We start from the raw sequence: 26,275 nt of genomic DNA, 5'->3' as shown, positions 1-26,275 counted from the left end.
TATTTCTTAATTCCATTCTTTTACTTTTAGATGTGTGTATTGTTGTGTATTGTTAGATATTACTGAACTGTTGGAGCTAGGAACACAAGCATTTCGCTACACCCACCATAACATTCTTCTGGCGCTTCATCAGCTGAATAGCATGTCTCTTGGGGAATCCAGTCTCAGTGAGACCTGATGCAAAGAAAAAATGGATGTAAGGAGGGGTGGTTCTGCTCACTCCTTTCAATGGGATATGGCAGAATAGGTCACTGCTAACTGAGTGGGTGGCCATGCACTGCTGTAGAGGCCATGGGAGAATCTCAATTTCATACTCTTTGTGTCCTCTCTCCTCACTTCCTTCTCAAAACCCATTGGATGAGAAAGCCAGAGGTTCCTCCCCTCAGACATTTTCCTCCAAAGGGTTTTGAGAATGAGGCGAGGAGAGAGGACAGAGGCGCGAGGTATATGCAATTGAGATTTTCCCCTCGCATCAGGTCATTGACATGTTTCAGGAGCTATAAAGACTGAGACTAATCATAATTAACCATTACCTGATGGTCTTCACTAAGTTAGACTTAGAATAGTAAGTACATTGACTATGTTGCCCCTCGGCAATCTTGCAGTCAGACAGACAGACGTAGAGAGATAGACAGCAAAACATAGACTGTTTACATTTCTCAGTCAGCAGGCTGGATAACTAATGTACGCCTTCCTTTGTTCCCTCCTCCATCCTTCCTTCCAAGCTAGAATTGAAGTAGGCAGTTGAGAGGTGTATTGTTAGAATTAGTGTTGAGGGGGATCAGGGATAGGCAAAATGTATTGTCAAATACAAATGCAAAATTCACAAAAATACCTGATGAATCAAGAAAAGCTTCACATCCACATTGGGGGTACACGTTTCAAGAATTAGGTCAGCTTACAGTGTCTCACACACACAATCAATGTTTCCTTTATGTGTATTCATTAACCATCTCTCTCCCACACACACAGAGCTAGCATGACAAAATGTTGACATGACAATATTCACACACACACATACAATTACTGTCACTAACTAAACAGATATCAAAAAGCTAGCTAGGTACAACCAATGGCCACAACAGGTACACAACAGGATTAGCCAGAGAAGCTAATGTTAGCTAGCTAAAATTGGCCAGCTTTGTTAGTTAACGTTTGCTAGCTATTCAATCTGTCAGCAGTTTCCTTGATGTTCTTCTCCCCAACAAACCACTGCTTTACTTACAAAAGTAAAACAAGAATGCAGGAGAACAGGGACTACCATTTAGCAGATTAGAGATCTATTGCTGCACGCAAGGCACAGATTCCAATCCAAGTTTTATGCCTACCTCCTTATTTAGCTACTGAAATATGCCTACCTTCTTATTTAGCTACTCAAATGAAAATACAATTACTGCACACATTATGTTAATTGCTTAAAAGCTTTAAGGGAAAATATAATAGTCATATTTTCTAGATCAAATTCAGGTGCAATAATATTTGACTAATTATTGATAAAAAAAAAGTGTTTCGTAAACCCTTGTAAATTGTAGTAGGATATTGAAATAAAACACATATGCCTATGTGTTATTTCGTTAAATTCTGAAAAGAAATGTAGTTAGTCATAATTGAACATCAAAATTGCATTCAGTTGAACAGAAGAAAATGTGCAGCACAATAAACAGTGTAATTGGCTAACACAGACAAAATATTACCATTAGAAGCCAACACAACACAGTAAGCTACCAGATGCCATTAATAAAACAACCATTATTTCATTGTACCACAGTTTTACTGCATTTTAATGGCAGTGCATTTTTGTAAGGGTATCCTGTATTATTGTTCATTTTTATCTTACATGCTGGTAGCCTAGAACAAACGTTATGGAAGTGAATGTGCACTTTTCAATTAGGTGGACAGCAACTACGAAAAACCCTACAATGGCCTGTAGTGAAAGCAAAAGCATTCATACCATCAGAGATTCTCTAAATTAGGGACCATCTCTGATAGCTTTAGGATCGCTGAGACTGTCACACAGTTTAGCTTTTAATGACCTAGCAAATTCGATAGAGGTTAAATATATCACATTTCTTAGTTTTTTTAATTTGTATTTCATCACCTGCTGAATAAAAAACTCAAATGGCCCTAAACCTGAAAAAGTTATTCGGGCCGGATGAGCTGAAGTGCACTCGGCCCGAGTACCATTAGCCAGAGCCCAGAGTAATATGATTCTGCCGGACTCGGGAAGAGCTCTGCCCGCATGAAGCCCTCCGAGTCCGAGTCTATGCCAAGTACCCCGAGTCTCAAATGGAATAGGCCCGAGCCCAGCATGTTGCCGCGCGACCTTAACCCACTTTGGTGCGCTCTGACAGCTGTTGTTTGCTAACTGTGCTAAGCTGAATAGCGCAAACCCTGCAGAAAAAGAACATTACTCCAATTTTAATCATTTTAATGGTTCTAGTATCTTATATCCAATGGGTGCATGGCCCACAAACACTAAGCACATGTTTATATAGATTGGAGTCGATTAATTTAGTAGTATTTAGATAACTGGTCAGTAGTTCAATCGGATTTAAACCAAAAAACAGATAAAAAAAAAAGGCATAATGTAAAAGACATCTTAATCTGTTTGTGATCTGGTTATAAGACGTCCAACCAGAAAAATACATATTTAACATATTGTATGCCCACTGGGATAAGGATTCTAGCTTTAAGGTGGCACGCCACTTTCTTAAAGACGATTTATGCTTGATTCGGCAATGCGCTCAGTACGGAGGGTGTGCCGCAATTTCAGAACAGGCTTCCATCAAAACAGCTCTGTTCCGCGAAGCGCATGAAGTATGAATGCCCTAACTTCTGCAGAGGCCGCATCACAGTAAATACTGCACAGCCAATGTAGATACTGGAATTACCATAAATCGGCTTTTAAGGTGGAATGTGTTGAATGTAATTGAAATGCCTCTCATTCTGGTGCCTATGAAAGGTGGGGAACTACAAGTGTGCTGTGAAGCGGATTGATGACGGACACAGGCTCTGCAATGACCTGATGAACTGTATACAAGAGCGTGCCAAAATTGAGAAGGCCTACAGCCAGCAGCTGACCGACTGGTCCAAGAGATGGAGACAGCTGGTGGATAAAGGTATGAGGGGAGGAGGGGAGACACAAACCCAGCTGCTCACAATGCTTTGGAAAGTTACTGCCACCTGTTGGTGCCCAGTTAGCAAAAAAAAGATGTCTAAAAGGCGTATTTTCCAGACGTTGAAGTTATGTTCATTTTAGGTTCAGAATAAAAGGTCAAAATATACACATTTTCTGGATGTTGAAAATACTTATTTTCCGGACGTTGAAATTTTCGGTTCTGAATGAAAGTTGAAAACACATAATTTACAGACATTGAAAATACATATTTTTTGGTCATTGGTTCTATGTCAAATTTCAACTGCACATATTGTACATGCTCAATGAAGTAAGCATTATATCACAATAAGAATTTTCTAATCCATTTAATCTTGGAAAGAGGAGCCAACCAAAGATAGCAACATATAATATTTATTATTGCTCCCTTCTGTCACATGCACTTATGTTAGCTTTTTTAAAAAGCTTTCAAACTGGCAGCAATGATGTTTAAAGTAGTCCAACCTACCTTTCTTCTTCGTTGGGGTTTTATGGTGGTGCGTACCAATATTAGGTGCAGTACCGCCACCTACTGGGCTGGAGTATGATGGAGACTATGGAGGTGTTCTACACTTTGCACTGTAATCTAAAAATGTTTGATTTAACCTTTATTTAACTAGGCAAGTCAGTTAAGAACAAATTCTTATTTTACAATGACGGCCTACCCTGGCCAAACCCTCCCCTAACCCGGACAACGCTGGGCCAAATGTGTGCCGCCCTATGGGAATGGAGGAAGGAAATGATTGCTGAGTGAATGACAGTTTGTTCTGGACTAGGGCTATGGCGGTCACGAAATTTCATCATATAAATATTTCATCAAATAACTGCTGGTCTCAAGGTAATTGACCGTTAATTAACATAAACACACTTAGCATCTCCTGGCTTTCACACATAGCCTACAAGCCACTGATGCAGACCTTTGGAACATCTACATTTTAAAAAGTATAATAAATCCATGTAATATAGCCTACACCTTCACAATAAATCCATTATTTATTTTAGACAGGTCTAAAAAAGCATGATATGAGGAAAATTCATTTATATTTCAGAAGGACAGAATAGCATACTCTGAGTTGTCCTGATGTTAGGTCCTCATCTGGCTATGCCATATGGCTATGGGCTACACTAGTTCATTTAGCAGACAACATTTGCTTAGAATTCCATGGCATTATTTTATAGTATGAAGAATACAATTGAACAAAGCTGAATAAAATACAAAGGATATTTTCTCCAAACAATTTAAGGGAGTGTGCACATGCGGCTCTTCTGTGTTGAGCGGTTAACAAAGAAATAGGTACTCCTATATTCTTAATTAAGAGTTATTAATGTAACTTCAGTTGTTCTACAAACGTTGGGCTATATGTTTAGATTTTTAATACGTTGTAAGGCTGCATGATGCGACACTAATGATGATTTGAAAAAAGTTTCATGATAGGCATGAGCTCAGCTTTGTTTTTTGTGCAGGCTGTACACACTTCATCAGTCTCTCATTTACAATTTGACAAGCACTTGATAAGGCCTCAATTTTCCCGGAGGCATCCCCTTTGTGTGGCCATAATGCCCCCTAAAAAAATCCATGCCTTTTGCTGCCAGTAGCCATTGTGCCCTTCTCCCTGAGTGCTGCTTGCTCTGAAGCACCTCTCACTCACATGGCTCTCCCTCACATGATCGGGTCTTTCTCACAGGCTACAAGGGAAGACAGACACATCAGGGACACAACTGCACGAGTACTTATCCAATTCCGAGGTGCATATTGAAGATATTGGAAGAACTGTCCACATTTACTTTTTGTCAGCCAACAAGATGAGTAGACCTAATGAACAAAAAGCTCTAGCCTATGTCAATCTACTATCCCCCATAGTACAAAAGTCGACATATTCTATTCTGTGCATGAAATAAATATTCCAAACATAGTCTGGGGCAGTTGTGGGATATGATAGATCCCAAATTAATACAACCACTAGCATAAAAAAAAAAAAACATTTTTACGCAATGAGGCTGACACAACAGATCAGAACGTTTAGCCTAAAATGTTGATAAACTATTAGGCTATTTCTTCACATTATAAACGCAGCAATGCACACACGGCAGTATGCTATATTAATTAGTGGGAAAACACCATTATCAACACCATTATGCTTTTATTATAAATGTGCATTTTTTTATGTGAAAAAGATCTTCCCCAAACTTGAAACTCGTGCACTGCTTATATATGCCAGTTAGGCTCTACACTCCTTGTAAAGCGGATTAATGTGCTTAATTTTAAGAAGTTATTTGGCCACTTTAGTTGTGATACAAACCTCATCAGAACATATAGGCCTATGGGCTAGACTACTTGAGGTGTGCGATTATGATTAGAAAAAGTCAACAAAGAAAGGCATTGTTTCTTGCCTTATGCTGGGCATAATTCACAAGTGATGATATATAATTCACAAGCTAATATTGTCGCCCATCAGACTATTCTCGATTTAATCTTGTCTTTACATATACTAAATAATATATGTGTGAAATTTGTTTGGATTTAAAATGCACCATTATCATGGACCTGTCTCAAAACAGGGGCAGCGGAAAAAAATACATGACATCTATGCACTTAAATAGCGAAAGGAGGATGCTTTTCCCGTGATTCATTTTCATGACAGCCAGGTAGGCTGTATTCCTGTTGTAAATATAAGCAAAGTACTTAATATTAGGAATGTTGAGAAATAAATATAGTAGGCCGAGCCTATAGAAAGCTCATGGGATCCTCCTCTTTTTAATAGAGGCCATCACTCTGTTTTCTCCTGCAATTGCATAGCCTATAGAAATGTTGCACAACATGAGCTCATGGGATCTCATGAAGTGTTTGATTATATTTTCGATCACATTTGCATTGATGTCAGGGTGATTAGAGGGACAATAAAGTGCTGAGTACCAGGCAGTTAGTTTGGTAGGCTACTAACCATCAGCAGCATCATAGCTTGAAGAAGCCTAATTAGTATGACTAAATGGTTACATGGAATTTGACTGCCTTCATGACTTGTGACCGCCAGTTTGGCGGTAATACGGTCACCGTAACAACCCTATTCTGGACATGTTTTTAGTAAGTTGGGGAGGGTGAAACTTATGCCCAGGGATGTGATCGTTCTTCTGATTGTTTGCCTCTGATGTTGGTAGGTTTGACAGCGAAAGAGGACGTGGTCTGTAGTTTCTGCAGCAGGACAGTTGAGACATGAACCCGTTTAGTTTTTTCCTATCTTATGGAGACAGTGGTTGAGGCCGTTGTGACCTATTCACAGATGGGTGATGATGGTTTCTGATCATCTTGAAATTAATTTGTAGTTATTGCTGATTGAAACCAGCAAGTGAATGGAGTGTAAATGTCTTCCTTTTCCCCTGCTGTCCATTCCTTTTGCCGTTAGTCGAATAATAGGTCTGGCCTACTGCAGGTGGCCTGCTGCGGGTGTGCGAGATCATGCCCCCATCCACATTGATGGGCCTGCAGTGGAGTGGGTAGACAACTACAAGTTCCTTGACGTCCACATCACTAAGGACTTAAATGAACATGGTCCACACAGTCAGGAAGAGGGCACGGCAGCGGCTCTTCCCCCTCAGGAGGCTGAAAAGATTTGGCATGGGCCCTCGGATCCTCAAAAATGTCTACAGCTGCACCATCGAGAGCATCTTGAGTGGCTGCATCACCGCTTGGTATGGCAAATGCACCTCAGTTGACTGCAAAACTCTACAGAGGGTAGTGCATCACTGGGGCCGAGCTCCCTGCCATCCAAGACCTCTATGTCAGGCGGTGTCAGAGGAAGGCCCAACTCCAGCCACCCAAGCCATAGACTGTTCACTCTGCTCCTGTCCGGAAAACAGTAGCAGAGCATAGAAGCAACAGCTTCTACCCCCAAGCTATATGACAAGATTATTAATTTAATGGCTACCCGGACTATCTGTAGTGACTCTTTGCACACTAACAAGGCTATACACTCAGGGGCCAGTGTAAAAGACGTGCTACACGGTCTCCTCTTCCTAGTATCCTGATGGCCAATGTCCAATCACTGGAAAATAAAAGTTGTGAACTCAGAGCAAGGCTTCAATCGCAGAGGGACATCAGGGAATGCTGTGTTTTTGTTTTTACAGAGACGTGGGTTATAGACGAAACACTTGACTCTGCTAATCAACCAGATGCCGTTTCCATTTTCCATATTGATCAAACGGCAGCTACAGGTAAGGGCTCCCGAGTGGCGCAGCGGCCTAAGGCACTGCATCTCAGTGCTAGAGGTGTCACTGCAGACACCCTGGTTCGAATCCAGGCTGTATCACAACCGGCTGTGATTGGGGGTCCTATAGGGCGGCGCACAATTGGCCCAGTGTCGTCCAGATTTGGCCGCTGTAGGCCGTCATTGTAGATAAGAATTTGTTCTTAACTGACTAGTTAAATAAAGGCAAAACAATAATAGAAATGTTAAAAATTACTAGACAATTTTAAATATATAATAAACTAGGGGGAGGGGTGTGTTTCGTCATCAACAATTCCTGGTGTACTGAAGTTGAAAACATCTCGAGCTCCTGTTCACTCGACCTGGAGTTTCTGATGCTAAAATGCAGACCCCACCATATGCCAAAGGAATTCACGTGTGCTATTATCACAGCTGTGTACATACTGCCACAAGCGAACGCAGCACTCAGCAAATTGTACAAGATCATTAGTCAGCAAGAATCCTCTCACCTGGAAGCAGTCTTTATTGTCGTGGGTGACTTTAACCAAGCACCGTTAAAAAAATGATTCTCCAATATATCAACACTTATTCTGCCCCACAAGAAAAAAACGTGCTGGACCACGTACTGTATATGCAAACATCTGTGACACGTACAAAGCCATCCCCCGCCCCAACTTCGGCCAATCAGATCACGTCTCTCTGTCCCTACTCTCCTCCTACAAGCAGCAACTCAAGAGGGAGCCACCAACACAGAGAATAGTATGGCGCTGGACAAAGGATGCAGACTCAATGTTGTAGGACTGTTCTGAGAATACTGTTTGGAATATGTTCAAAGATTCCTCCACCCAGGACTCATCCATCAACATTCAGGACTATACATTTTCAGTCACAGGCTTCATTAGGAAATGTGTTGATGATGTTGTACCCACAATAACAGTCCAGACATACCCCAACCAAAAACCCTGGACAAACGGCGATATCCATTCCATGCTGAGAGCCCGTACTGCAGCATTCAATGTCAGCAGAATGAACCCCGATGACTCTGTGGTGCGCAACGTGTACAAGGCAAGCAGGTAAATCCATTAGGGACGCAAAAAGAGAATACAGACTCAAACTTGAATTGATGTTCGACAACTCAGACTCGCGACGCATGTGGCAAGGACCACAGATTATCACAGACTACAAAGGTAAATCCAGCTTTGTGGTGCCCACCGAAGCCTCCCTCCCAAACGAGCTTAACATATCTATGCTCATTTCAAGGCAGACAATACAGAGGCATGTTGGAAGACTGTCTCTGCTCTGAGCTATCAAGTGCTTTCGCTCTGAGACTGATGTGAGGAAAACTCTTAAAAGAGTGAATACTCACCAAACCGCTGGCCCAGGTGGCATCCCTGGCCACGTCCAGTGTGTGCTGACCAGCTGGCGGGCATCTTCTCTGACATCTTCAACCTGTCCCAGGCTGAAATCCCCACCTGCCTTCAAGGAGAACACCATCCCAGAGCCCAAGAAAAGATGACATGCCCAAATGACTATCCCCCTGTCACACTCACCCCGGTCAACATGAAGTGCTTTGAGGGCTGGTCATAGTCCACACACTGGACCCACTCCAATTTGCCTACCGCTCTAACAGATCCATGGAACATGACATTTACAACACTATTTCCACAGCCATAACACATCTGGACAAGATTAACAACTATGTGAGAATGCTGTTCATTGACCACCTTTCAGCATTTCCTCCAAGCTCGACACCAAGCTCACAGCCCTGGGTCTGGACACCACCCTCTGCAACTGGAACCTGGACTTCCTGAACGGCAGACCACAGGCTGTGAGGATTGGCAACAGCACCTCCTCCACACTGACTCTTAACACATGGACCCCCAGTGGTGTCCTCAGCCCTCTACTGTACTCTCTGTTCACCCATGACTGCATGGCTTTGCACGACACCAACTCCATCATCAAGTTTGCTGACGACACCACAGTTGAAGGCCAGATAACCAACAACAATGAGTCAGCCAATAGGAAGGAAGTAAGTGAACTGGCAATGTGGTGCTAGGTCAACAACTTCTCCCTCAACGTCAAATTAAGCAAAGGAGTTAATTCTTGAATTCAAGAAGCAGAGGATAGAACATTCCCAGCTCCGCATCAATGGGACTGCAGTAGAGAGAGTCAGCAGTTTTCATAAGTTCCTCGGCACATCACCGAGAACTTGACATGGACCAACAACACCACCACTCTTGTCAAGAGGGCGCAACAGCATCTCTACCTCCTAAGGCAGTTGAAGAAATTGGCCATGCCACCCCGGGTCCTCCAAATACTACAGCTGCACCACCGAGAGCATCCTGGTAGGTTGCCTCACGGCCTGGTACAGGAATTGCTCTGTCCACGACCTCAAGGCCCTCCAGTGGCTGGTGAAGATGGCCCAGTACATCACTGGAACCATGTTCCCACCCATCCAGGACATCTACTCGAAACAGTGCCTGAGGAAGGCCCGCAGCATCATCAAGGACCCCACACACCCCAGCCACAAGCTGTTCAATTCCTTACCGTCAGGGAAATTGTATCGGAGCATGAGTTCTGATACCAACAGACTCAGAGACAGTTTTTATCTACAAGCCATGAGACTGCTGAACACTTGAACTGGACTGACCACCTGCTCTGAATCTCCACACTTTAGCACATACCCACACAGACACACAGACACACAGACAAACACACACACACACACACACACACACACACACACACACACACACACACACACACACACACACACACACACACACACACACACACACACACACACACTCATGCTACACACACATCACAACTGCTGCTACCAGACTTGTCCCCCAATCCTCCCTTCCCCAAAACATGTGTATATAATGGACTATAAATTGTGCCGTCCTGTATTATGCTTATGTTAACATGTTTATTTTATTCTACTGAGAAATGTACATTTACTTTATGTTTGTATTCTTATCTTTTATTATTTATTATTGTTGTTGCTTTGTCGAGAAGGAACCTGTAAATAATCACTTCGTTGGACGGGAGTACCATGTGTATCCCATACATACGACTAATAAAACACTCTCACGCAAAACCCACACACATTCACATACACTACACGTGTACACACACACACACATAACACAAACTCTCATACCAACACACCACAAACACACACACGGATACCGACACAACACAAACAAACAGAGACAACTACACGCGCACACACGTTTACACTCATAATATGCTGCTGCTACTCTGTTCTTTATTTTATTCTTATTATTGTCTATCCTGATGCCTCGTCACTTTACCTTGCCTTCATGTACATACAGTATCTACCTCAAATACCTCATTCCCTTGCGCATTGATCTGGTACTGATACTCCCTGTATATAGCTCCACATTGATCTGGTACTGGTACTCCCTGTATATAGCTCCACATTGATCTGGTACTGGTACTCCCTGTATATAGCTCCACATTGATCTGGTACTTCCTGTATATAGCTCCACATTGATCTGGTACTCCCTGTATATAGCTCCACATTGATCTGGTACTGATACTCCCTGTATATAGCTCCACATTGATCTGGTACTGATACTCCCCGTATATAGCTGCACATTGATCTGGTACTGATACTCCCTGTATATAGCTGCACATTGATCTGGTACTGGTACTCCCTGTATATAGCTCCACATTGATCTGGTACTGGTACTCCCTGTATATAGCTCCACATTGATCTGGTACTTCCTGTATATAGCTCCACATTGATCTGGTACTTCCTGTATATAGCTCCATTCTTGGGTATTTTATTCATCTTATGTTACTATTTTTCTTTGTATTATTATTTGTTAACTCTGACTCACTGGGACAGGTACGTAAGCAAGCATTTCACAGTAAAGTCTACACCTGTTGTATTCGTCACTTGACAAAATAAAATGTGACCTTCGTCCAGCGTTTGTAGGCCTGAGGTAGAGTCTGTACAGATGAGTGTGCTTGGTGATCTACTCTCTTCTACACAGGTTAGGGCTAAGATACAGGTCAATGAGTTCAGAGGTGAATACCAAAGGTTATTTGTTAGTCTTTTTTTCTTGGTGAACTCTATGGTATATAGAAGGCTGCTGAGAAGGTGTGTTGAGGCGTGGTATTGTGACTTTTCATACCCTGCTGTCAACAGTCCTACCGCCTCTTTACCCACTCCTTCCCGAATCATCTACAGTAGGCTAAAATCGGCTTTTACTGGTCCAACCTACAGAATAAACCAACAGCCCACTTCAACTGCAGTAACATTCTCAGTAACGGCTACAGACATATATTTGTCTTACTATGACTGTTTATGTTGTTGTTCATCTTCTGTAATTGAATGCACTGACTGTACTAACTATTATTATTCATTAATGAGCTCCGCCCCCAAACAAGTACAAATCTGGTCAGCCCGGACCAGACCAAATCTGAACGAGACACAGACGTCTACGCTATGTTTCACAAGTTTGAACAGCACAGTACAGCATGGCACAGTTCAGTACAGTAGAGCACAGTAGAGTACAGCATGGTACGGTACATTTTATTCAGTAGAGTACAGTACGGTACAGTAGAGTTTAATTTGATAGAGTACAGTACGGCACAGTACAGTGTATTTCAGTAGAGTACGGTACAGTACAGTGTATTTCAGTAGAGTACAGTAGTGTACAGTTGAGTACAATACAGTACTTTAAAGTATGGTACAATACAGTACATTATACTGTACTATGCTCTTCTGTACTGAGCTGTACTGAACTTTACTTTACTTTTCTTTGTTTACTGTACTCTGCTGTGCTGTACTGTATTGTACTATACTATATTTTTTACTGTAGGGGGAAAGTGGGGTAAGTTGAGCCAAAAGGTTAATTGAGCCACCCCTTGTTTCTCGGAAACCATACACAAAATGAATAATGTGCCCAAATGTTTAGGAAGAGGTCATCACTTCATGGAGTCTGTGAAGGAAGAAACAAGTGGTAAGCAAGTTAGGTCCACAAAAAGTATTTTCACAAAGTCGAATTAATGTATTATGTTATAGGTTTTACGATGCTTGTATCTAAACCAAAGTAGATCGTTTTGAGATTGCTTTGTGCTAGGTTTAGAACCAACAATGGACTTGCGTCCTTGTATTTGTGTGGGCTAATATAATCAAAATGTTAACCTTGGGGTAAGATGAGCCAATGGCCACCATACTCCATACAAATGATTATTATATTTTGTCAGTTTTATTCACATGCATCATGTTTTTGCAATGTGTCATGCATATGAACTCAAGATAGTGTATTTTTATTGTTACAGAGCAGACATCATGTCCAGTGTATGCAAACGTAAAACAAGCAGAGGTCTAGCCCGACTAAAGGTTCTTAAGAGAGCAGCCAAGGAAGTGAGAGACAGAGGGCTCTACATGGAACCCAAAAGTGTTCTATGTGGAACCAAAAAAGGGTTATTCAAAAGGTTCTCCTATGGGGACAGCTGAAGAACCATTTTAGGTTCTAGATAGCACCTTGTTGTAGCTTCTCTTTCTCACAGGAACATGTTTGTTTTCTTTGTTTTTGTCAGTGTACCTCTTCAGTGTCCTTCAGTCTATTTTTCATCCCTTGCTGCTGCTTAAATTGACTTATTCCCTTCTCTCACTTCCTTGGCTGTTCTTTCAAGAACCTCAAGGGGTCTTGACTCGTAACTGCCGGAGTACCGTTTTGGAACCCTTTTCTTTGAAGAATGCATGATAGAGTAGCGGAGGCACACAAGGTCTTAGCTGATGACATGGAGTCTGAGCTTGCTAAACATATCAAGAACCCCGCAGACCAGTTTTCATGGGCTTAGTAGCTTCAAATGCAGAGAACTTGCCTACGAATTGGCAAATCGAAGGGTAATTAATATTGAAAAGAGGGATCTATATCTGAATGTAGGCATACATTAAAGATATGCAATATACCACACCCATATTCCATGAATTTAACTTTACCTACCAACACCATCACCCACTGTCACATGACACTATCAACCACATACTCCTCTCTCCTCTACTGTACTGTAGTGTGCTGTACTGTGCTTTCCAAACTTGGGAAACATAGATTTCTATGATTGGTTCAGATTTGGTCCGGACCGACCAAAGCTGAACCAATCATAGATGTCTATGTTTGGGCTAAATATAGGCCAGTCCGGACCGGACGTCTGTGGATGTTGAAATCAAGGCCACTCCAGACCGGACCAAATTTGGACCAAACATAGATGTCTATAATTGGTTCAGAAATCAAGGCCGGTCCGGACCACAACAAAAACAGACCAAAAAAAGATGTCCGGACAGGACCAAAAAAAGACATCGAAACAACGTCGGCATTAGTCTGTGCTTAGTGGGTGCAGGCTATTTTTAAGCAATAAGGTCTGGGGGAGTGTGGTATATGGCCAATATAACACAGATAAGGGCTGTTCTTAGGCACATATGTCACAAACCTCCGAGGTGCCTTATTGCTATTATAAACTGGTTACCAATCGTAATTAGAGCAGTAAAAATAAATAAATGCTGTGTCATACCCAGGGTATACGATCTGATATACTGTACCACGGCTATCAGCCAATCAGCATTCAAGGCTCGAACCACCCATTTTAGAATTTATAATAAACTCTTTCTAATTTTGTCAGTACCGTAAACGCAATGTGCGGGATCTTCTTTTCTCTAGACAGTTTTGCCATGGAATAAAACTGCTATTAGTCATGAAGTAATACTGGAGTAATCTGTTTCTAAAATTGTTAATGGACCTCCCCCTTCTCCCTCTCCCTCAGGACCCCAGTACGGCAGTGTGGAGAGGGCCTGGGTGGCAGTGATGACAGAGGCTGAGAAGGTGAGTGAACTGCACCAGGATGTGAAGAACAGCCTGGTCAACAATGACTTTGAGAAGGTGAAGAACTGGCAGAAGGACTCCTACCACAAGCAGATGATGGGAGGCTTCAAGGAAACCAAAGAGGCAGAGGAGGGCTTCAAGAAGGCCCAGAAACCATGGGCCAAGAAGCTCAAGGAGGTGAGGGGCAACCACCTGAACTACACTTAGAATGATATAATGTTTTCCCCAAATTGAGTTTTGACGTCGAGTTCCGGATCAGAACATGCACCACGCTCTGCTGTAACCTTGAAGTCGTTTGCATTGAAATGATGTCCCCAAAGGGTTCATGTCCTTCTAAAATATACCATTTCTTCTCTCCTTAGCTTGAGACTGCCAAGAAGACGTATCACCTGGCTTGTAAGGAGGAGAAGGTGGCATCGATCAGAGAGGCCAACAGCAAGGCAGACGCCTCATTCACGGCCGACCAGCAGAAGAAGCTCCTGGACAAGGTGGACAGGTGCAAGCAGGATTCTCAGAAGGTGAGCTACCCAGACCCCTACTACCCAGATCAGGGCGTAGGACTTACATCCACCAGCAAGGCATAGCAGTAGCACCCACCTGGCTGAGACACGACAGCCATTTTATGCCGGAACACTGATTACCACACATCAGCTATCATCACAGTGAAGAGTCCTTTCTGCTAATCAGTATTCACACTGAGAGCTGCAATCAAGGCGAGTGGAGAGGAGAGAGTGAATCAAATCAACTCCAGCTTTCAAACATTTACATTTAAGTCATTTAGGTCACACACCACAGAGCTTATTCCTGCAGTTGCCACCCTCCACTGCTCAATCCTCCTCTTCCTCCTCCTTATTTTTTATAAAAAAAATATTTTTATTTCACCTTTATATAACCAGGTAGGCCAGTTGAGAACAAGTTGTCATTAACAACTGCGACCTGGACCAAGATAAAGCAAAGCAGTGCGACAAAAAACAACAACACATGGGATAAACAGAAATACAGTCAATGTTAGTGAGGCCTCTCATCTCATTGCCATGACTAGTTCCAGGAGTATTTCTTGACCAGTTAAAGATCTACAGCCCAGAGAGGACCTATTTAGTAGTATAGTGGACTTTACTCTGCTGAGGCCACTGTGATGATGTCACAGCCTTGCTACCCCTTGACCCCCTCAAACCATTACACATGTTCAATAATACTGTCTTAGAACTAGAGAGGACCACTAACCTTCATTCAACCTTGGTCAAAATCAATCACCACCACTTCTCAGTAACCTCAAGCCTCTAAAGACCTTGCTATGCAGAGGCTAGAACGATCTAACTGAATAGAAAAAGAAAAGTCACTGCGATGTGTAGAATATTGACATTAAAATACCCCTTATGAAAGGTCCCTGGCACATTAAAATACAACAAATATTAAGCCCACTTTGTTTGGCCCCCGGACCCTCAGCTCTGAACTGTACAGCCAGTGTGTTGTTTATCCCTTACACGTTATTAACATACTGTGTGATCTTCCCCATGCAGGCTAAGGAGAAGTATGAGAAGACTCTGGATGAGCTGAGGAACTGTACGCCCCAGTACATGGAGAACATGGAGACAGTGTTTGACACGTGTCAGCAGTTTGAGGATAAGAGACTGCGGTTCCTCAAGGAGGTGCTGTTGGACATCAAACGACACCTCAACCTCACCGAGAACCAAAGGTAGGGCCATACTTACACACACCTTGGCCCACCACCTGGGCACCACCATAATAGTACACTGAGTCAAGATGAATGTGTCAGAACAGAGGTGTAACTGCTGTCTATCTCTGTCTGTCTTCAGCTACGCCACAGTGTACAGGGACCTGGAGCGCACCATCACCTCTGCCAACGCACAGGAGGACCTGAAATGGTTCAGCAACAACCACGGCCCTGGCATGCATATGAACTGGCCCCAGTTTGAGGTGCACAACCACCGCTTCCCAGTTAGCCTCACAATACATGTGTTTAATTGATCGTTTTTAACTCATGGTATGAATTCATTTTAATTCACTTCCCCCATTGACTGAATAGGAACAACCAGGCTTTGACTGGTAACTATGGCTTGCTCCCTGTCTTCCGTCCTTCCTTTCTTCCGTCCTTCCTTCCAGGAGTACAACCCAGAGATCACTCACATGATCAACAAACGAGAGAAGTCAAAGAAAGGGGCAGACGGTATCATGCTGACCAACGTGACAGCGGCACCGGACTATGTGGCTGCACCGGCTAGAGACAGGGGCAGGTAGGTCTCACAGACACCTCCACCACTATGGTTACCTTCTGTAGTAGAACAGACATGCCTCTCTAACATGTAGAATAACTGTGAGTGTCATCACAGAGACCATTTAAATTTTTTACCAATTCTAACAGCAGAATATATCTCAAAACATCTCTTTTTACAATGTGCAGTATGTCAGTGATGTAATTGGCACTTTGCAATAGTAAGCAAGTAAGTCTTGGACAAGTAAGCTTTGTCCGAGCCAGAATGGCCCATAGGTGCAATAGGGAATTGTGCAATAGGCAATGTATGAATTCTGTGTATGAGATGTGTATTAGCCTTCCCTGTAGCTCAGTTGGTAGAGCATGGTGTTTGCAACGCCAGGGTTGTGGGTTCGATTCCCACGGGGGGCCAGCACAGAAAAAGAAATGTATGAAATGTATGCATTCACTACTGTAAGTCGCTCTGGATAAGAGCGTCTGCTAAATGAAAAAAAAAAAAAAAAAAAAAAAAAAAAAAAATGTTATATCTGTTGTTTGCTCAAGACCATTTCCCCACGTATTGGATGGGGGCTATAACATTTATCTTGTCTTGTCTTATCGGATGTCCTTGCGATAGCAGCAATGATTCATGTGGATGTAAAGTTAACGGTTCATAAATACAAAGCACGCAATGTCATCGCAAGCTATAGTATCATTAACTCGATGTGAAATGTCACAGTTGAGTTTGGTAATATCTCCCACGAGGGCTGTTTAGTGGCCAGAAGATGATGTCACCCCAGTTGTTTTTGCATTGTCAGTGTGATCATAGCAGAACAGAGAAGCGGGGGTGTATTCTGTTGCATGTTTTCTCGTGCTGGGTCAACATGAACGTGCGAGAGGTCAGCTCTTAAAGGACAATGGAAGTGAAACATCCAGTTTGTGTCTCCAGTTCACTCACCTTGGTTCGACTGGAAGGTAGCAACAGCCCTTTCTCCTCTGTGCTGGTCACATGATGACCATGAGGATGGATAGTGATCCTAGTTACTGGAGGAAACTTGTGGAAACTTGTGGTCAACGGTTCTGCAACTAGACAATGATGATGATGATGATGGCCCATGACGTTGAAACGTCTCCTCCTCCACAGTGTGAGCAGCTCTGATAAGAACCAGGCCTACTCCTCCCAGGACCAGTCGGCAGAGTGGTCAGACGATGAGCAGGCCGCGCCAAACTCCGGCTCAGACACCAATGGGGGTGGGGGCAACCCCTTTGAGGAGGAGTCAGCGAAGGGTGTGCGGGTGAGGGCGCTGTACGACTATGACGGGCAGGAACAGGACGAACTCACCTTTAAAGCAGGTGAGAATCCCAACGAGAACTAACAACTCTATTTGGTTGTTTGGTTGTAATTCTGTGTTTATTGTGATGTTGTCATGTCTATCTTTTTCAAATGTGATGCCACAAACCAATTTCCCATTTGGGACAGTAAAGTTACTACTACGACTACATTTTAGAAACAGAGTCTGTTGGTTGGTTACTGTAAGAAAGACACTAAATTGTGCCCTGAACATTTCAATTATATTATATTATATTTGTTTTGTTATTTATTTTATATACGATATAAACCAAATAATCTAACTTACGCACAGGTACAAGGTTTCCAGAGATAAAAAGGAAGTTATTTTTTGTCTCATTACATTTTTCATCCCAAAAAGACAACAAACAATAGCAACACCCACGGCCCTGGCATGCATATGAACTGGCACCAGTTTGAGGTACAGTTTGCAAAAAGTCAACAACATACACATCTCAGATTTAACCCAGATTTCAACCAAAAATCAACAACAGAGTTTCAAGGTTTGGTTGATTTCAAATAGAATTGTAATTGAATTCATGTTTTTGTTGATAACTCAATCAAATTTCAATCCAAAATTGTACAGTATGTCAATATGTCTTTTTCTACCTTCCCTTCCTCTCCCTCCTTCTCTCTCGCTTTTTCTCTTTCTCTCTCTCTCTCTCTTTCCTGTCTCACAGGAGATGAGCTGACTAAACTAGAAGACGAGGATGAGCAGGGTTGGTGTAAAGGCCGGTTGGACAGTGGCCAGCTGGGCTTGTATCCTGCTAATTACGTGGAGCCTGTCTAGCTGCTTGTGTACGTGGAGGACACTGCCCCATTGGTTAGTCACCCAGACTGAACCGTCTGATCATACTGCACATTACCAGAGACTTCAAAGCAATGCTTCCCCATCCCTCCTCTCTACCTGAGCAACCAACACACAGACTGAGCAGTCTTTATTTAAACACTCCCCTGGGACCCACATCAGACAAAGACAGTACCAACACACATCAACCACAACACTGGGCTTGGGACCATGGTCAAACCACGTCAGTATATGTGTACCAACAACAAACACCACAATCCAGAAGTGCAGGAAAATAATTCAGCATTTTTGTGTAGCTGTGTTCTATTCCAATGTTGTGCAGTGGTTATGATGACATTTACATGGCAGAAAGTACATTCCCTCATAACATATGATATGGTTTAGTCCATGATGCTTGCATAGCCAGAATGAGCTATGCGCTGTGCATTGTAAATATGTGCTGACGGGGCTGTCATTCCATGTAAGGTTCTAAAAGTCCCCCTGTGAAATAGCAGCAGCAGCAACTGTATGACATTAATGACATTTAGCTGCAGGATCACTGACAAATCACTGTTGAGCAGAGCACAGCAGTACTACGCTGTTGAGCCTTGTTCAGTGTAATGGCATAGAACAGTGTTTCTCTACCCTCGTTGTACCAGAGACTGGCAAGCTATGGTTCTCCTCTTTGGATGACTGTTTAGTTGAAAAGCTTCTCTCAAGATCAGACGATGTTGGTGTCAGACAGATGAGGGACCACTCAGTAACGTCTCAGGGGCCGGTGCCAGACCATGGACCGAGGGTTGAAGAAACACTGGTATAGGACATATTCTTTCCCTAAAGCAGCATCGAGTTAATGTACTTGTAGTACCTCCGATCATACCATGTTGATCATGTGCTTGTAATTTCCTGACCCCACTGCTTTCTGGACTCATCACTTTGTTGTTTTCTTTTGTCTTAAAGTGCAAGCTGTGTTCATTGAGAAATATGAAAATGATGCTTTATTGTTTTGATTTCTTTTGTCTTTTTTTTCTTTAGCATGTATTGGGTTTGGGTAGTGCATTCCTCAGCCTATACGAGGCCTCCACAAGGGTTCATCGCAATTATAACATTGACCCAACTCCACTAATGGGTTAAACGGTTTGTCATCAGAAATGAACTGTCGCCGACCAAATTAAAGGAGACAAAGACATTTAGGAATATGAGAGAATCCTGGGAATTCACTGTATCGATGACACATTTATAGTAACAAACTAACGAGAGCCCCACTGCCCCATGTGAGATACTAGATTCTATCCATAGATATAAAACACATGCATTTTTTTATGAATGAAAATGAGTCACCCTAACTGTATCCCAGCTCAGTCTCTGTCTCTCTCCACCTTGCTGTTCCTGATCTAACGGTCATTGCATACTAGATCACAATAAGCTGTTAAATACTACTGAAAGTGAGCTTCCTGTACATGTTCACCAAATTATTCCTTCTTTTTAGTTTATGTTTTTATCCTGTCAGTTGAATCCTTAATCCTTAATATCATTTTAGAAACTGATGCCAATGATTTGTGTCTCTTAACTGGAAAAATTGAGACTTATCCAAATAATGAGGATAACTTGAATCTATACAACTGAACTAATGAACTACTGAACTAATGAATCAAAGAGAATCTGCAGCGGAGATAATACCTATAAAATGTGTGACTGTTATTATATATATATATACTGCTAAAAAAAATAAAGGGAACACTAAAATAACACATCCTAGATCTGAATGAATGAAATAATCTTATAAAATTATTTTTTCTTTACATAGTTGAATGTGCTGACAACAAAATCACACAAAAATAATCAATGGAAATCCAATTTATCAACCCATGGAGGTCTGGATTTGGAGTCACACTCAAAATGAAATTGGAAAACCATACTACAGGCTGATCCAACTTTGATGTAATGTCCTTAAAATAAGTCAAAATGAGGCTCAGTAGTGTGTGTGGCCTCCACGTGCCTGTATGACCTCCCTACAACGCCTGGGCATGCTCCTGATGAGGTGGCGGATGGTCTCCTGAGGGATCTCCTCCCAGACCTGGACGAAAGCATCCGCCAATCCTGGACAGTCTATGGTGCAACGTGGCGTTGGTGGATGGAGCGAGACATGATGTCCCAGATGTGCTCAATTGGATTCAGGTCTGGGGAACGGGCGGGCCAGTCCATAGCATCAATGCCTTCCTCTTGTAGGAACTGCTGACACACTCCAGCCACATGAGGTCTAGCATTGTCTTGCATTAGGAGGAACCCAGGGCCAACCACACCAGCATATGGTCTCACAAGGGGTCTGAGGATCTCATCTCGGTACCTAATGGCAGTCAGGCTACCTCTGGTGAGCACATGGAGGGCTGTGCGGCCCCCCAAAGAAATGCCACCCCACACCATGACTGACCCACCGCCAAACCGGTCATGCTGGAGGATGTTGCAGGCAGCAGAACGTCCTCCACGGCGTCTCCAGACTGTCACGTCTGTCACATGTGCTCAGTGTGAACCTGCTTTCATCTGTGAAGAGCACAGGGCGCCAGTGGCGAATTTGCCAATCTTGGTGTTCTCTGGCAAATGCCAAACGTCCTGCACGGTGTTGGGCTGTAAGCACAACCCCCACCTGTGGACGTCGGGCCCTCATACCACCCTCATGGAGTCTGTTTCTGACCGTTTGAGCAGACACATGCACATTTGTGGCCTGCTGGAGGTCATTTTGCAGGGCTCTGGCAGTGCTCCTCCTGCTCGTCTTTGCACATAGGCGGAGGTAGCGGTCCTGCTGCTGGGTTGTTGCCCTCCTACGGCCTCCTCCACATCTCCTGATGTACTGGCCTGTCTCCTGGTAGCGCCTCCATGCTCTGGACACTACGCTGACAGACACAGCAAACCTTCTTGCCACAGCTCGCATTGATGTGCCATCCTGAATGAGCTGCACTACCTGAGCCACTTGTGTGGGTTGTAGACTCCGTCTCATGCTACCACTAGAGTGAAAGCACCGCCAGCATTCAAAAGTGACCAAAACATCAGCCAGGAAGCATAGGAACTGAGAAGTGGTCTGTGATTACCACCTGCAGAACCACTCCTTTATTGGGGGTGTCTTACTAATTGCCTATAATTTCCACCTGTTGTCTATTCCATTTGCACAACAGCATGTGAAATTTATTGTCAATCAGTGTTGCTTCCTAAGTGGACAGTTTGATTTCACAGAAGTGTGATTGACTTGGAGTTACATTGTGTTGTTTAAGTGTTCCCTTTATTTTTTTGAGCAGTATATATATATATATATGTGTGTATGTATATATGAAACAGTGTTAACCCTTTAAACACCAGGGATGTACTCTTAATGACAATGACGTGGGGAGAGAAAGCTACAGTACAAAGTACACTGTAAAGAAAGGCAGAAAGTGTAAAATATTGATGAGGAAACTGCATTTTCTGCTGCTAGAAGTTCATTTTGGAGATCTGGGATATAGCTACCGGGGGGACATTTTGGGACAGCACTTCCGATAGTGGGATAAAACATTTTAACCATCAGCTCTCTAAATGAAACCCAAGCCTAGCTAAATCAGTAAATACTTCACCTGAGCCACACCACCCATACCCACAACAGACACACACACTAACAGAGAGAGAAAGAGAGCATGTGTACACAGACACTGGCTCAGTGCATCTGGAAAGACCCAGTTCAATTACCACCAAGACACAACTAGTGTACATGCTCTTTTAAACTATTGTAGACTCCTTTAGCCAGTTCAACACACCAATAAAGTGCAGATAGTACACTATTGTCCATGTACCCAGCAAACACAATGCATTGTATCTAAATCAGAATGAGATTGTTTACAATACTGTTGTACACATGTAATCTAATTTGTATATGATTATGATGTAAAGTACAGTCATTTACATAATGACTATGGTGTTCACACAGAAATTCACGTGAAGCCGTGAAAGGATGGTGAATATGTAAAGATGTTTTAACCTTTTATTTGACCTTGTTTTGCATACAGTATGTAGGGGAACCGGTGGTTGTGGGAAAGCCCTAGTGGTCTAGAAGTCTGTCTGTTTAGAATAATAGTTCTGTAATCTTCAAATTGTAGTGCCTGTTCATCTGCATACAACAAAATAAAAGGCTTTATCAGAACATTGGAATGACTATTGTGATGATAGGTATATGCATTCTGTGGATAGAGGGGTGATATACACACATCCATAAAAAAAAAACGTTTTTTTGTACACTGCAAATTGACCATTTGATTACATTGAGGCACGATCACTTTTTTTGTTGCTGCTAAATTCCTGATGACCAAAAACGTTGGTTATAAGCATGTATGAGACTTTATAATGTATTTTGGCAAGTCTTATAATAATCAATTAACCTGCAAGCTGTAAATAAAGCCTTACCTAATACACCACTAGAGGTCATCAGTAAACACAAAGAACTTCAGCTCCTACTCTTTCTGAATCAAATGCCCCTAACAACAATCACTATTTGGGTTGACATCTAATGGGGGAGGCACATCTACAAATACAGTGCTATGACTTTTTATGTATGAATGAAATTATGGTTGAAGATAAAAAGTAAATATTATATTTTGTGGAACTGTTACTTTTTTTATTTATTCCCTGAGCGAGACATTCTCTCTGACCTTTTTATCAAGCCGCCATATTCACCTTGAGGTGATATATGTTGAACTTGTTATGACCTTATAGATGAATATCATATTTCAAACAGTATTTAAATAGTGTAGATCTTACGGTGTCTTTTCTTACAGGAACTTTTTTTGACAGCTGCATTCATAATAAAGACCAATGATGAATCGTGTAGAAAATATAAAAAATATTATATTTTTGCAGTTCATGGTAATAAAAGAGCAACTAAAGCCAACAAAGAAAATGTAACAAACAATACACCAGTGCATGTTTAACATAAAGATAAAATATTTGAGGATAGCATGATAAAATAGGTATGAACAGGCAGGGTAGACACCAGTATAGAGGCTGGAACTGGAATATTTCTGAAGAGATGACCCTTGTCCAGGCCCTGACTGACTGGTGAAATCTGACATCACCATACAGTGATCTCAGAAAGTATCACATCCCTTGACTTTTTCCACATTTTGTTGTGTTATAGCCTGAGTTTAAAATGGATTACATTTAGATTTTGTGTCACTGGCCTTCACACAGTTCCCCATAAGTGGAATTATGTTTTTAGAATTTTTTTGAAATTAATTAAAAATGAAAACCTGAAATGTCCTGCGTCAGTAAGTATTCAACACCTTTGTTATGACAAGCCTTCAGGAGTAAGTGTGCTTAACAAGTCACATAATAAGTTGCATGGACTAGTGTTTAACATGATTTTTGAATGACTACCTCATCTCTGTACCCTACACATACAATAATCTGTACGGTCCCACAGTTTAGCAGTGAATTTCAAACACAGATTCAACCACAAAGACGGGGGAGGTTTTTCAATGCCTAACAAAGAAGGCCACCAATTGGTAGATGGGTAAAAATAAAAAGAAGCAGACACTGACTATCCCTTTGAGCATGGTGAAGTTATTGATTACACTTTGGATGATGTATCAATACACCCAGTCACTACAAAGATACAGACATCCTTCATAACTCAGCTAAGCAGAGTCAAAATCCTAGAAGATCTGCTTTCCAACACACTGGGAGATAAATTCACCTTTCAGCAGGACAATAACCTAAGACACAAGGCCAAATATACACTGTGGTTGCTTACCAAGATGACATTGAATGTTCCTGCGTGGCCTAGTTTCAGTTTTGACTTAAATCGGATTGAGAATCTATGGCAAGAATTGAAAATGGCTGTCTAGCGATGCTCAACAACCAACTTGATAGAGCTTGAAGAATTTTTTAAAGAATAATGTGCAAATATTGTACAATCCAAGTATGCAAAGCTCTTAGGGACTTACCCAGAAATACTCACAGCAGTAAAGGTGATTCTAATATGCACAGTGCATTTGGAAAATATTCAGACCCCTTGACTTTTTCTACATTTTGTTACGTTACAGCCTTATTCTAAAATGGATTCAATTATACATTTTTCTCATCAATATAAGGACAAAAGGAAAACAGATTTTTAGAAGTTTTTGCACATTTATTAAAAATAAAAAACAGATACCTTATTTAAATGTATTCATACCCTTTGTTATGAGACTCGAAATTAAGCCGAGGTGCCTCCTGTTTCCATTGATCATACTTGAGATGTTTCTACAACTTGATTGGGCTCTGGCCCAGCCAAGACAACGCAGAAGTGACTTCGGGACAAGTCTCTGAATGTTCTTGAGTGGCCCAGCCAGAGCCTGGACTTGAACCCGATCGAACATCTCTGGAGAGACCTGAAGATAGCTGTGCAGCGACGCTCCCCATCCAACCTTACAGAGCTTGAGAGGATCTGCGGAGAATGGGAGAAACTCCCCAAATACAGGTGTGCCAAGCTTGTAGCGTCATACTCAAGAAGACTCGAGGCTGTAATCGCCGCCAAAGGTGATTCAACAAAGTACTGAGTAAAGGGTCTAAATACTTATGTAAATGTGATATTTCAGTTAATTTTTTTATACATTTCCAAAAATGCTAAAAAAATGTTTTTGTTTTATCATTATTAATGTGTGTAGGTTGATGAGGGGAAAAATCTATTCAGTCCATTTTAGAATGAGGCTGTAAAGTAACAAAATGTGGAAAATGTCAAGGGGTCTGAATACTTTTCCGAAGGCACTGTATTGACTCAGAGGTGTGAATACTTACGTAAATGAGATATTTCTGTATTTCATTCTCAATAAATGTGCAAAAAATTCTTAAAACATGTTTTCACTTTGTAAATATGGGGTATTGTCAATGTTAAATAGACTTTTTGGAGTAAGTCAAGTTGTATGAATACTTTCTGAAGGCACTTTACATCATCTTACAAATATTATGTGCAAAGTGAATCTTTGGTCGCAATCAGTGTTTTAATGTTTCACATTTATAAGTCCTGTTTATACCTGGTGCTAAAATGTGTCCTGTGTTCTGATCTTGTCCACGTTCTGATTGTGCTCACATTTTTAGACAGTTGTAGATTACTAAGACACTGTGTTCTGATTGTGATCCAATCTTCCTGACCATCTCCGGAGGTAGTCAGGGACCCATTGTCTCTGTAAACAGACCTGGATTTAAATCATAATTATTCCGCCCTGTAAAATCATGGACAGGTAACACCATTGACTAATGGCATCAATAACTGTCTTATATCTGCCAAATAATTTGCATACAGGGAGGGACCAGAAAATCTGATCACAGTTTAGATTAGGTTGACAGATAAGAGCAGGGGTGCAACTTTCACTGGACGGACGGACAGACATGACCCCTCCCACATTCTGAAATTGCATTTTTGCCCCCCTTCCCCAGTTTTATCACTGCATTGTGTTACAAAAAGCAGCATAGGTGTGCTTTAGGACCATGTAGATGCCTCAGAGCAGTCGGGTAGGTGGTTTCAGTGGTTTCAGCCGGCTGGATTTAGGACCGTGCTGACACCACAGAGAGTGTGAACTGAGGTAGATGTTGCCTGTATGTACTGTGCTTTTTCTTCAAGTTGCAAAAGCAAGCACAGCAGAAACTGGATTCTCTTTATTTGACTGATATAGCTGTTTGACTCAACAGAAGAAAAAAATATTCCCAGT

The 26,275-nt window shown here is 42.1% G+C and overlaps 1 protein-coding gene across 3 annotated transcripts in view; it reads left to right on the top strand.

The window, feature by feature from the left end:
- The window catches only part of LOC106582704 (protein kinase C and casein kinase substrate in neurons protein 1), a 71,957-nt gene extending 49,215 nt beyond the window's left edge, over positions 1 to 22,742 (top strand). For 2 of the 3 annotated variants that reach the window (XM_014166029.3, XM_014166028.3), the window contains exons 3-10: positions 2,963 to 3,119; positions 14,164 to 14,399; positions 14,585 to 14,740; positions 15,743 to 15,918; positions 16,040 to 16,160; positions 16,347 to 16,477; positions 17,579 to 17,787; positions 18,463 to 22,742. In XM_014166029.3, coding sequence (XP_014021504.1) covers positions 2,963 to 3,119; positions 14,164 to 14,399; positions 14,585 to 14,740; positions 15,743 to 15,918; positions 16,040 to 16,160; positions 16,347 to 16,477; positions 17,579 to 17,787; positions 18,463 to 18,572 — 1,296 coding nt within the window. In that variant the 3' untranslated portion in view covers positions 18,573 to 22,742. Of the gene's footprint in view, positions 1 to 2,962; positions 3,120 to 14,163; positions 14,400 to 14,584; positions 14,741 to 15,742; positions 15,919 to 16,039; positions 16,161 to 16,346; positions 16,478 to 17,578; positions 17,788 to 18,143; positions 18,204 to 18,462 lie in introns of all 3 variants that reach the window. The other variant, XM_045705328.2, reaches the window with a different exon arrangement.
- Positions 22,743 to 26,275: the final 3,533 nt, after the last annotated feature.

This window comes from Salmo salar, chromosome 22 (assembly GCF_965601325.2).
Source record: "Salmo salar chromosome 22, fSalSal1, whole genome shotgun sequence".
Classification (NCBI taxonomy): domain Eukaryota; kingdom Metazoa; phylum Chordata; class Actinopteri; order Salmoniformes; family Salmonidae; genus Salmo; species Salmo salar.
The sequence above is the reverse complement of the archived record's forward strand: the minus strand, read 5'-3'. Positions and strand labels throughout refer to the sequence as shown.